The sequence below is a fragment of the Takifugu flavidus genome, chromosome 15, assembly GCF_003711565.1.
Source record: "Takifugu flavidus isolate HTHZ2018 chromosome 15, ASM371156v2, whole genome shotgun sequence".
In the NCBI taxonomy this organism is placed as follows: Eukaryota; Metazoa; Chordata; class Actinopteri; order Tetraodontiformes; family Tetraodontidae; genus Takifugu; species Takifugu flavidus.
This window is the reverse complement of record NC_079534.1, coordinates 13,997,392-14,010,706: the sequence shown is the minus strand read 5'-3', so window position 1 is coordinate 14,010,706 and position 13,315 is coordinate 13,997,392. Positions and strand designations below refer to the sequence as shown.

At 46.1% G+C, this 13,315-nt stretch overlaps 1 protein-coding gene across 2 annotated transcripts in view; it reads left to right on the top strand.

The window, feature by feature from the left end:
• Positions 1-13,315, top strand: part of phlpp1 (PH domain and leucine rich repeat protein phosphatase 1) — a 30,725-nt gene that overhangs the window by 11,378 nt on the left and 6,032 nt on the right. Inside the window, exons 2-7 of one of the 2 annotated variants that reach the window (XM_057056284.1) lie at positions 5,881-6,077; positions 7,248-7,373; positions 8,145-8,293; positions 10,996-11,142; positions 11,909-12,136; positions 12,816-13,018. In XM_057056284.1, coding sequence (XP_056912264.1) covers positions 5,881-6,077; positions 7,248-7,373; positions 8,145-8,293; positions 10,996-11,142; positions 11,909-12,136; positions 12,816-13,018 — 1,050 coding nt within the window. The remainder of the gene's footprint in view (positions 1-5,880; positions 6,078-7,247; positions 7,374-8,144; positions 8,294-10,995; positions 11,143-11,908; positions 12,137-12,815; positions 13,019-13,315) is intronic. The other variant, XM_057056285.1, reaches the window with a different exon arrangement.

Below are 13,315 nucleotides of genomic sequence, written 5' to 3'. Positions count from 1 at the left end.
TGCACGCCAGCGAGATGCAGACACGTTACGTAACAGATCTCATGCCAATTTATTATCACAGAACAGTAACTCCGCTCTCACGTGTGCAGGCTTGCTGCTTCTTTTTTGTTTGTTTGTGGAAGTGCGGCCTCCTCATTGGGTTCTCACGCCTTCGCCATCCAGTCATAATTTATGAATTCCTTACATGAAACGGCCGCTCGCTTCCACGCCGCTGAACGCAGCTCTCGCAAAGTTCTCACTCAACCTACATGAAGACTCTTTACGTAAAACATGTTGCGGGTTTGAGGGAAAGTCCCGACCTTCGCTTGCTGAGAGTGAGAGAGGCCAGGGTGCATTTACCGAGCTAATGGAGGGTTAAAAGCTTGATTAAAGATGAGCAGAATAAATGATTCAAGCTGGTTGCAGAAAACCTCCCTTGCTGGGTAGATTCCCCCTAGAAAGGTATTAAATTTGTAGCATTTACCAACACACCCATTCACCCACAAGCGACATAATTAAATGTGAAAGCTCTTCAGATGCTCAGAGCCCGACAGTCACGCTCTCGTCATAAATAGCCATGTATTTAACAAATCTGCATGCACACGCACGTTGTATGCATGAGCAGACAGACACTTTTGTCCAGTACAGTTGGCAACATTTGCGTGTACTCACACACAGATGAGGGAGTGAAACCAATCTCCAGAGCTCGCGTGTGTGTGTGTGTGTGTGTGTGTGTGTGTGTGGCTGCATTCACACTACGCTCTAGATGATCAGCAGGCTCATGTGTTCCAGCGTAGGTTTCGTAACACGCTCGTTACATAACAGCAGCAGGAGCGTAGCTGTGAAGAGGGGCTGAGGAGAAGGGGGGGCGCTCCTCTACTGTATGTACGTCAGCATCCATCCCACCGACGCAGGGAATCACTCGGGAAAATCGTCATGTGGAATGGACGGCGAGACCTGTGACGTGACGTCCACGGTGCCATTCTGCCCGGCGCTCTGTGTTTAGTTCTATTTTTAGCGCGTATTGATTGGAATACGTGATGAGGCATGTCCGCGGTGCGGCTGGAGGAAAACCCTGTCGTCTCTGTCACTTTGGGGGGGGGGGGGGGGGCGACAGGTCATCCATCTAAGAAATTGTGATTTATGAAACTCTTACGGGGGCCTCTCTCTCTTTCTCTCTCTCTCATCACCGTTCCTCATTCCAGCTGTCAGGCACGGCTGAATTAGGTTTGCGTATTTACACATAATTTTCGGCCTCCACCCAAAATGGGCATCACATCAGGAGGGATGTATATGAAGGCGAGGCGACGTTTCAGCCCGCGTTACTAATTCCATCCTTTTACCCTTGCCGTAATGTAGCTCCATACCTCCTCCTCTGGTGGGCGGAGGTAATGCATGGACCTGCTAGCTGGAGCACAGTCGCTAACGGTGCACTGTTTAGTTTCCTTGTCCCCAGGGCATAAGGGTAATAATGGTGTAATGGGGGAAGATATTGCAGGCTGTGACCTCATTTGGAGTCAGGATGTATTCCACTGGACTAATAGAGGACCTCTGTGGTGTGTGTCTGTGCGTGTGTGTCTGTCCTTCCTGGTGACATGCTTAAGAGAGATGAGCTATCAGAATTTGTGGCCATGCATCACCTTTTTTTTAATCCGCTCCACCCTCTCTGCTGCGGCACTGGACGGTCGACCCCTGGGCCTCTGCACCTCAACCACAGTCTCGCACGTCCCGTCTCGACTGACTGCATCATTACAAGCACGGGGAAGTAAAAGCGTCACACTCGACCGACTTGTACTTTCCTGACAAAAGACACCAAAATGCTAAATGACTCTTCTTTTTGATCCGTCAATCGTCTCCTCAACACTTGAGAAGAAACGGCGGTGGATCCATTCTTAATGGTTTTAAATAAATCACATGTGTTTATTTTATAACCGTCATCTATAATTGAGGCTTAATCCCTTAACAGGTTAATCATGTTAAATTCTTTTGTTAATTAATGTGATATTAAGCGCGGGCTGTGACGCGCCATTCGCTCCCCCGTTCGCTAGCAGCTGCTCACGTTTTTGAGGCTTTAACGTGTTGATTTTGATTTTGCTGTTGACCACACGCTGTTTACATTAGAATAAATATGGTTCTGGTTCAAGGTCATGTCATATAGCATAACGGCAAAACTGACAGCTAGGAACTAGACAGAGGAGGGACCATTTGTTCATACATATTCCATGGATTATGTCCACATTTCTGGTGTTTCTATATACTCATGCTTCCTTAAGCATCTTCTGCTTTTTACTGTTGGTTGTTATTATTCATCATTTCTGCCGAGACCCATTTTACGACATAATCTGTAGCTAATGTGTAAATGCAATGTGACAGCTAGATAATGCCTGAATGTTTCACATACTTCCCATTTGACCCTCATCTTATCACGCCTGCACAAGGAAGAACTTGACATATCAGCACCTCCCTCTCTGTGGAGACATTAGTGTCAGTATGTGTGGAAAACCTCACAAAACCTCCGCTGAGGTTGATGCAACTCACGATGGTCTTCGCCACCTCCCAGCAGGGGTTGTTGACCACAGCTTGAGCAGACAGTTTGCTGAACACAACTTGTCCCATTCGATCAGAGTAATCATCTCAAGGCATCCACTGACAATGAGGGAGGGGGGGGGGGCTGTTTTGGGCTTAGCCGTGCAGATGTATGTAGCACCCAATAAACAGCCATTATTACACGGACCTGGTTTATTCTTGTAAGGATGTTTTTTAGTTCCCATAGATTTCCTCACCGCCTGCCATAAAGACACACACATTTATGAATTATGCCATTCAGCCCGTCACATCTGTCATCACCTGCAGCACAAGGAAGTGCGTCTTTGCACGCCTGTGCTACATTGTGACTTATGTGGGTCATCGGTGCCCTACGGAACGGCATGCCTGCTCTTGTGCTAGAGGTGTGTTAGTGGTGTCATGTTGTGTTTAGCAGGACTAGAGGATTAACCAATCCTCTAGATGTAATGTGAAGTCATTTTGAAGACTTGAGTAATAGGGAGGAAAATGGCTCACACATCATTACTGGTAACGCTTTTACGGTTCGGGCAGATAATTCCCTTTTCTTATTACTGAGAAGAGGCACTAGCAATATGAGTTGGCCTGATAGGTAGCCGGCAGGGCGGAGAGGTCGTTAGAGATCATTAACTGTCAAGAGTAATGGGACAGCAAAACATCTGGGAGGTCACTTGTAGACAGATCAGACAAAACAAGAGCTTTCATTGATGCTGGCTAAAGCTAACTTGCTCACTATACCTCATGGCTTGATTATGGCCAATTAATAAAGCTGTGTAGGCATTCATTACTTTAGAGATGTGCTGTTAAGTTCAGAACATGTTGTCATGGCACACGATGATAGAGCTCTGCTCATTAATAGTGTTTAAAGCATTGTTTTCTCAATGCATCTTTTAATTTTAGTGAACAGTGTTTGAGTGCGTTTACATACGTGGTGTTGGAAGGGAAATTCTAATTTCCTGAGCTTGGAAGGAAGGAAAGCATCTCCAGTAACCAGCACACACTGGAGTACCGTTGCTCCCACATACACTATGTCTTGGAATAGACTTCGGCACATGAACACACCCACCTTGCAGGTCCTGTGTGTTATTTTTATATTCATATCATATTTTATGTCCTGATAAGATTATAGGATGACCTCCATGACTCACATCATCATTGCTGAGAATGTTTGCGTAGGTGGTCTTCACACCTTTGTAATATTGCTTCTATCTTTTTGAAAATGTCTCCTTCCCCTGGAGGGTTCGGGAGATATTTTGGGCCTTTCTCGACCACCTCTGTAAACAGGATGCTCACGTGTGCGTCCCACCCATCCCCTCGCTTCCTCCAGCGTGCAGTTTCCCTGGCCAGGCTCAAGCGTTCGCTCCTGCCACTTTCCTGTGAGATGCTAGTAAAGGTCCACAGTGGAGAGGCTTTTAGAAATCTCCCATTATAAAGGCAGCCCACTCAAACCGCGTGTATTGTTCCCTTTCTGACAAGTGTCTCGCTGCTTTTGGTCTATCAACTTGCAGAAGGGGGGCAATTAGATAGATGCACATGCAGAGATGGTTAATCACTGTCACTGAGCGTGCATGTGTCTGTGAGAGATGAAGAGGGAGAGAGATCATGTAGGATAAAGCACATTCCAGCAAAAATCCTAAAAATAGTAGTAATATACCCATGTGACATATTGAGGCTAAAAGCTTGTGAATAATTTGTCTAATGCGACACATACCCCCTTCCTCAGCACAGCCCTGCACACACGTGCTTGCTGCTTCCCTCAAGTTTATTCTCCACCGTGCTTTTCATTTCAACAATTAGCTGAACCTTTTTTAGCCGTATAACCCGGATTAAGCCCGTGTGGAGACCCAGTTGTAAAGGTTAGACGCAAAAAACAAAAGTGGAATTAATTTAAATGAATTAACAAAAATGTCACAGTCCAATATAGGTTCTTAATACTTTACATTCACATACTGGAGCATTAAAATATTTGTTCTTCGCAATTATTGTTGCTACTGTAGATTTTGGTCACTATGGTGACAACTTTAGAACTTTTGGAGGTCGCCCTTTAAGTGTAATAGATTTGTTATTGCCTATTGCGTGTAGGTAGCATCAAATATTAATGTGATGCTATAGTCTTGAGTTATACAAGCTTGACACGTCCATAAAACGCGTTTTGGGTGGGTGGACATTTCACGTAGTTTTAGTTGTCTGACTCTCTGTGGCACTTAAACATGAGTCATGGTCAATAGTGGTGTTATTACGTTACACACTCAGCGTTTAGTCAAAGCAAATATCCCCGCGCAAACCAGGTGAACCCGAGCAGTCGGAACCGGAGCCCCGAGGCTGCGCTGCTGCTCTAAAAGATTACGGTGAATTCTGCAGTTGAAATGTTCACGGATGTCAGCAAAAATGAAATATGTATGTGATCTTTCCGTCCTATTTCGGCTTAATAAACAGCTGAGTGTGTCAGATGTGAGCAATATGTGGCGTAGTACTAATGCCTGAGCTTCAGTGGAAATGTGAAAGGCCTAAATTATTTATAGCTCTGCCAGCACGTGCGTGTTCACACATGTTTATCCCACTGACTCTTTCCTGCCCTGTTTCACTGGCTCATTTTATTCTGCTTGTTCGGGGTGAGGCGAAAGATGTAAGAAGGAGACTGTTTGTGATCTATGATGCTAGTTTATGCCAGGCTGTTGTATCGGAGACACTTCTAAAGCCATCTGTCACTTGGAAAGTGTCTCAGCCAAATGGGAAAATAAGGAGGACGGGATCGCTTCAAGCAAAAATGTGAACTCATGATCGTAATGGGGGGATCTGCAGCCCGCACGGACAGCAGAGGATTTACAGACCGGGGGAGGCCGGTGCGCGCCAACCTCGGGAGGCTTTCGCGTAGGTGGGAGTAGACAGAAAGCAGGTGGATGCTTCAACAGAACGATAACAGAACGCCCGATAAGCCACCCCGTCTGTCAGGTTTGACGGCGTGGCGATGAATTGCCAGGTTGGGGCATGGCCGACAGGTGAACAGATGGGACTCGCTAAAAAAACAGACATGTCAGATGTGTAAAAATATTATTCAGCGTCGATTCCATTATGTTTTGGGCAGCGTTACTGTACCCAGAGCTACCCCGAGATTGGGGTTGGTTTGATTGGCTGCCTGAGCCGAACTATAACAGCCCCGGGATCGATTGTCATGAGTCAATATTTAACTGTCTCAAAAATAATTCATCCACGTCTTTGTCTTTAGACTGTGTAAAGCCAAAGGAGTGTTTACTTTGAATTAGCCGATCGAAGCGTCTTGCGCAATTCTTTGCCGCTTTCACTGCCATAGTTAAACACATTTTTCCCACTTTCTTGCAGGGAAGCCCCAAAGCATCGAGAGCTCAGAGCGGGTCCAGCTGTCGGGCACTTATAATGTTCGGAAAGGGAAACTCCAGCTGCCGGTGAACCGCTGGACCAGACGTCAGGTCATTCTGTGCGGCACCTGTCTCATCGTCTCCTCCGTCAAGGAGAGCCAAACGGGGAAGATGCACATCTTGCCACTCATCGGAGGAAAAGTAGGCCATGGATCATATCACGTGGTGTATTTATCCCCCGCGGGCAGCGATATCGCTTAAAAAAGGCCATTGTATAAACCAGGGGTGGGCAAATCCAGTCCTCGAGGGCCGTATCCAAGCCAGACTTTCTGTCCTACAGGTAAACACGCTCACCTGGGTTCCATTTACCTTGGTGAAAGTGGTTTCTCCCTGGTAGGATGCAAAACCTGGCTGGATTCTAGCCTTCATGGATTGGACTTGCCCATCAGAGGAGGTCAAATTCAGTCCTCGAGGGTTGAATTCAAGCCGGGATTTACATCCTACCAGGCAGGAAATGCTTTCACCAAGGGAAATGGAGCCCCAGGTGAAGGTGTTGACCTGTAGGACAGAAAGTCTGGCTTGGATACGGCCCTCGAGGACTGGATTTATAAACTGTCATTATACCACCTGACGAAGCCACTTCTACGGTCCTTTAAACGCGTCTCCCTGCAGAGACGTTTGTCTGTTTACATTGCATCAATAATACTTCCTGCTTGGTTTGTTTTAGCCCAAGGTCACACAGGAAGGGTGTGAGCCAAATCTTTCATAATCTTTCATAGTCAAAGAGTTTTCAGCAACATTTTGGAACTGTCACATCTGGAGCCAAGACATACTCGAACCGTTTAGGATCCTGAAACGTGATATTGACGGACAGTTTCTCTTCATGTTTTTGTAGAAACACGTTTTTGTTCAGTTATTGTTTCACGGTCCTTCCTGACACAAAACCACATCGCACTCAACCGCACCCAGTTCTTAAACACAACACATGACCTCCAGTCATCCATGCAGGGGCCCTAAATGTGCCTGTGTGTGTGTGTGTTTGCGTGCCAATATTTCGTTACCGACTGTAACTAGTCAGCCATTCACAGAAACTCGTGCTTAAGTGTGCCTGACTCTGCCTGCCTAAAGCAGCCATTGTACATACATTTGCTCTCGCTTGAGTCACGCACATGCCAGCGTCATATGATTAAACGTGCCTCAGATTCAACATGCAGCTGCTTGGCTGAATTTGTCTCCCCCACAGCTATGGTGCGTTCTGGTTGCTGTACTGTATCCCGTCTCTCCTTTTCTTTCACCACTCGGCACTGTGTACGTTCAGCGGGAGATCAGACGTAGCTTCGTCTTTAACGCCGTTTGTGTGATGCATCGTAGGTGGAGGAGGTGAAGAAGCACAATCACTGCTTGGCGTTCAGCTCAGCGGGGCCTCAGAGTCAGACCTACTACGTCAGCTTTGACAGCTTCACGGAGCACCTGCGCTGGCACCGACACGCTGCCAAGGTACCGTGCGCATAGCGCACAAGTGTTAGCAAAAGAAAAAGGGAGAACACAAGCATATGGTCAGCTGCGTTGTACAGGACGTAAGTCGGAACATGCATGACTGCAAGTTGAAGGTGAGGAGAAAGAAATTCCACAAAGGTGGCCCTGCTCCCGCCCAAATTTCACTGCCCACCAGCACATTGCTTCGCCCTATGCTATTTAAAAATAAGTTTCTGGGTGTATTTAAAGTAATAGACCCCGCTCATGGCTTTTGTTCATTTGAACTCAAGTGGGCCACGGCCAGAAAACCTCTTATCTAAATATTAACAGGGCCGTACATGTCACCCGCACCCAGAGGGCCACTCAGAATAGAAGCCTGGATAGAGGCGGCACGTGACCCACTAACAACTCCTGAGCCTCTAGCTAGCTCCAGACTGAAAGCTGAAATTTACCAACTGCATATTTCTTTCTTGTGGACCCAGCTGACGCGTCTGTCGAATGACAGCTTGCTTATTTCTGTAAATTTGAGCAAGGCATGGTCACGTGTTAACCGCCCTTCAAACATGCAGTTAACTGGATTAGACAATAATGTAATGTTCAGCCACCAACCTGCTGGACGGCCTAATCCTAATAAGATTGGCTCCTGATTGACATCTGACCTCTCGGGTGCTGGCTACACTTCACTACTGAAGCCGTGTGTAGTGGAGATAATCGTATTTAACTCCTTGTTTCTCTTTCTTACCTCACGTTTTTCTTTTTTCCCCCCTCTAAAACATTCCTACCTCCATCTAGATGGTGTCTCAGAGGATCAACTCGGTGGATCTGTCCTGCTGCAGCCTGGAGCAGCTCCCCCCCAATCTGTTCTACAGCCAGGACCTCACTCACCTCAATCTTAAACACAACTTCCTGTCTGCTGATCAGCGGCTGCAGCAGTTGCAGAGGTAAATAATTGCACCATCAGTCTATGGTACACACACCTGAGAGGTGGAAGGATGCAGAGCAGGAACACGCAGGTCGAAGGGACGTGTCCGCTCCGGATGAGCTAGATCAGGCCAGATTATTCTTGAGAAGGTTTAACAAAGATGAGCGTAATTGCAACACAACAGGAGATGACATGGGCTGTCGTTCAGGAAGAGGCGAGATGAGACGCTCACGGAGCGAGGCTTCATTGGACACAGCAGGTCATGACCGCCTGGTTTGAACAGCTTTATCTGTTGCCTGCAATTTGCAAGCAATCAACCTGAGCATTTTAGGACTGGGGCCACGGGCACACTGGGACCGGAGAAGCTAGCCAGAGCTTTATTCTGTGCCAGGCTAGGCTAAAAGAGTCCAGAGCACAGAAGGGTTGATGTGACTACATGGGAAGCTTTTAATGTGTCTCTCTCTCTCTCCCTCTCGCTCTCTCTCACTCTCTCTCTCTCTCTGTGGGCACCATCTGCTGCATGCTTATCATGGTCCCAGATTAAAGCCCATAGCCAAGACATGTGTGCACGTGTGTGTGTGGGTGTGTGTACACTTAAACTGTGTTGCAAACTTTCGTTTTGAAGAATGTTGTTTACGTTAGCAAACGGTGTGAATTTGAGTGTGTGTTTGTTTAGTAGTTTCTACATTTTTGAGGCGGAGAGAGTCCTGTTTTCTTGTTTACAGTAGAAAAAGAAACCGTGGGGAAATAAAGCATGCGAGGAATCAATGTTCCTCTTCAGTGACAGCATTCCTGAGAATATCGGCCGTCTCTATAAAAACTACAGAAATAAAAATAAAAATAAATCTAAAATTACCAGTCCTTTAATCGTTGGCGCTACACAGCCCCCCTGCTGGCCAAGCAAGATAATATCTATTTTGTTCTGCCAACCTCTAAGCAGGCTCATCCGCGTTTGACCCACTATGACAGAAAGAGGTCAAAACTGAGAAAGAATATGAAAGTGGAGGCATTTTGACAGAGGCGTGCAGTGAGTACTCACTCTAGCCCCGTGAGACCAAAGTCTAAAGAGCCAGATTAAAGTACAATAATACTGCGTGTGAGCTCTGTTACGGTTGGTGTCTATGTTTTAGTGTAAACTGCAGTTTTGGGAGTGTATTTTTGCTTAAGTGTAAATAATAGTTTTTCAACACGGGGTATAGTGGTTCGAAAGTCACTTGCCTCATACCTTTGCCTTTCAATCTGGTCGGTGATCTGCCCATCAGATAAGCACAATCACTAGTCTGGGATATCAGCTCTTTCCCTTGGCATGGAACGCTCTTCCCAGCATGCACTTCACTGTAAGACACAGTTCACTGTTCACCATGGGAATAGCGATTGGATTATTCCTTTACAGAGTGTGTGACGTTGCTTTGTGAAGGACTCAAATTGAAAATTACTGGACTGAATTATGATGAGCTTTTTTGGTTTTTGAGTTTGATCTTTCATTAGGCGACGGCAGAATAATCTGATTCAAACAATAAAAATCATTTTAGCAGTAAAAACATTGGGAATGCTCTTCTTGATGTACATTGTAGTTTTGATTTTCACAAAGTTCAATCAAATAGCCCCCAACACGGCCGGTTTATTCAGCCCCAGGGACCGTGAGATGAGTTGAAGCGTCACTGCGTTGACGATAGCTAGTTCACGTTATCCATTATCTGTTACAGTTGGCGATTCCACCGGGTTTATCACTGCCATTGAGCTGCGAGATCCCAGTATATGGCTGGAAACAGTGTTGATAATGGAGCACTGTTGGGACAGAACAACATAACTATCACATAAAAAATCTATCAAAGTTTGGCTCGCTTTGTTGTGCTCACTAATATCTGCAAGTAGTTGCCTTAAGTAACTACTGTTGGTGGTTTCTCATAGAATGAAAGAAGGAAATCGATGAGGTTGGATCTAAATAACGACCTCGAAGAGACATTATTGATTATGAATGCAGCCGTTAAGTGCACCACACTGTCATTTCACCTGCTGTTAATTATACAATAATGAGAACAGCTTTGATTTCCAAAGGTCATTTGCAAAGAAGAAGACTGAAGTGATGGGATCAGTATGACACAGACAAAGGGAGATTGTGGGGAGGGGGTGTGAGTGTTACTCAGCAGATTGCAGGCTGATTTAATAGGGGAATGACATTTGCCTGCACACCCCATCCCACCACAGAGGAGTCACCCTCAGCCTGAATTACCATTCCACCCTAATCAATAACCCTGATAAATGGTTTGCCGTGATATGCAGCCATTCTGAGTGTAACCAGTGTGTCCACATTAAAAGGAAATTAAGCATCGGCAGCTCAAGCAGCCACTTCAGCCTCTGAGCCTCATCCTACATGGCCTCTTGCCCATCTCTGACACAGCTGTACTGGAGTGTCCCCATGTGTCGGCACGGATCGATAAAGACAGAGCTCAGAGTGCCTCACCTGTCCCTCAAGGGGACTCGCCCCTCTGAAGGTCAAAACTGTGCCATAGGACACTGCTCCAAATGCCACTGGTTGCTGGTGTTTCATTGAACAACACCGACATCGACGCTGCCATTGTTTGCTCAACAGGACGCTATAAAAAGCATGACAACAGTGCGTGTGTGTGTGCGTGTGTGTGTGTGTGTGTGTGTGTTTACTTTGGTGCAAACGTCTCTCACTTCACAGGAGTTAATAAGCTCGTTTTATTTCCTTTCCAGGTTCTCTCGTCTGCGGAGCCTCAACCTGTCCAACAACCACCTGAGTCAGTTTCCTCTGGCCATTTGTGACATTCCCACACTGACAGAGGTCAACCTGAGCTGCAACTACCTGGTCTCTGTCCCGTGTTCTGTGGGAGCGATGACAAAGTGAGTCATGAGAAGAGGGCGTTATTGCAGATGAGGAGAATCGCTAACGCGCAGCTGACATATTTGCTAATTCCAGTCGTCTGGTTTATATTTGTACCTCTGCCCTTTGAGGGGGGCAGAAAACCAGTGTGCATATCAGAAGAGTATCAGAAGTTTACATAGTCAAATGTGGGCGTTACCTAGCAACAAGCAAGTGGCAGAACAACTCCTCGGATGTACTTTGCTGGTTTCAACACATTAGCAAACAACAACACGCCATGTGCAGATCGCGTGCGAGCTCCGGTGACATTTTGCCACAGTTGTGGCCTCCCCTTTTAAAGGCCGATACAAGTAGTTGATTTTCAGGTTATAATCATTTACAGGCTATTTAGTTTAATGAAAATCTTCTATTAAAGGGGGTTGAGATAACCTTCAGCTAATCTGACAATTATATTAAACTTTATCAGCAACATTTATAAATGTGATAAATCCTCCATGAGTCAACTACTCATGTTACCCTAAAAGTGGAACTCCAGAAATGAGTGTAATTCGATTAGTGAGTTTTAACAAATGTGTAATTAACAAATGTGTCCTTGGGTTTCAGTGAAATTAGATGAGAATTATGCAGAATAATCATTTGCATCTGTAAATTCCTGAAGTGGCCAGTAGGGCGTGTGAGCTGCTGCTGCCATCTGCTGGCTGATGTGTGTTTATGTGCGCTGTAAAAAGGTAGACAGTGCAAACAAGATGAGATTTTGCTTGGATGAAATGTAATTTGTGTTCTCAGTTTGCAGACGTTCCTGTTGGATGGTAACAACCTAAATGAGCTGCCTGGGGAGCTTGGATCCCTCCAGAGGCTGAGCTACTTGGGCCTTTCTTTCAACCACTTCAACCACGTGCCCCAAATCCTGGAGCAGTTACCCTCCATGGAGAAGTTGTGCATGGCTGGAAACAGCCTGGAAACACTCACCCTGCAGAATTTCCGACTGCTTCGTGTCAAACACATCGATCTGAGGTATGAAAGCGCAGCCATATTATATCCGATTAAATGTTTCTGCACTTAACTTGGTGTTGAATATTGGGGTTTCCAGCATCAAACACCAGCAGAATCCATAGTCATGCTTGTCCCCGGACATGTAGTTGATCGCAGATGTCACCTTTCTAATGATGGAAACAGAAGCACATAGAGGAGACCACCAGCTGCTGTGCCTCCACCACTTTGGGTTAAAGCACACAGCAGAAATGACTTGCACTATTTCCCAAGTTAATACTTCACCCCGCATGAGGTCACTCAGACAAGTTCACCAAGTGTGTTTCCAGACGTTCTCACCTGACGTGCAAAGGTCACTCTGCGTCGGTGCTGCGGCCTTAATTGTTGATTTACTTTTGAGAAATTCAAAGCAGGTTTTTTGGGGGGGCTGAAGATCAACATAATTCTTGCTGTTGTCTGTTTTCAGTTCTACTGGAATTTAAATGATTTTCATCATGTGAACCCGTCATCAGATATGACGACTGGTTTGAATAAAGAGCACGTGTTTTATTTGAGTGAACAGAAAGAAAGAAATAGTCTCCATCTGTTGTTTGGAACATAAAAGTGTGGAGAGAGTGAAATATATCCATATCCTGGGGCACGCTTCTTGAAACACTACAAAGGTCTCCACCTGTGCAGCTCAACCTTTGCTCCCCCCCGTCAGGTTGAATAAGATCTCCAGCGTGGTCCCAGATGAGCCCGACCTGCTCAGACACGTGACCCAGCTGGACGTACGGGACAACAGGCTGACGGAGCTCGACGCCTGCGTCTTCCCCAAGCTGGAGATGCTCCACTGCGAGAGGAACCGCATCGCCTGCCTCAAGGCCAAAGGTTCCTTTCTTAAAGGCATCTACGCCTCCAGCAACGGTGGGTTTTTTCCCCCACGAGGGACGTGTGTGGTTAGCAAAGACGCACTGACTCTCCTCTCATCCTCACCACCTCTCTGATTTCTGCCTATCTGATCTGAATGTATGATATCCATTCCGTTTAATCCTGGGTTTTTTTTTCCTGTGCACACATGGTTTTAATTTCCTCATGCTCTCCCATGAATTCATTAACTGAATGCATTTGCATCGTTCTCCTCCATCATCTTGGTCTTTCTTGCCAGCAGTCACCTCCCGAACATGACTATTTCTCATTTACCTGCTCTTGTAATTGACTATC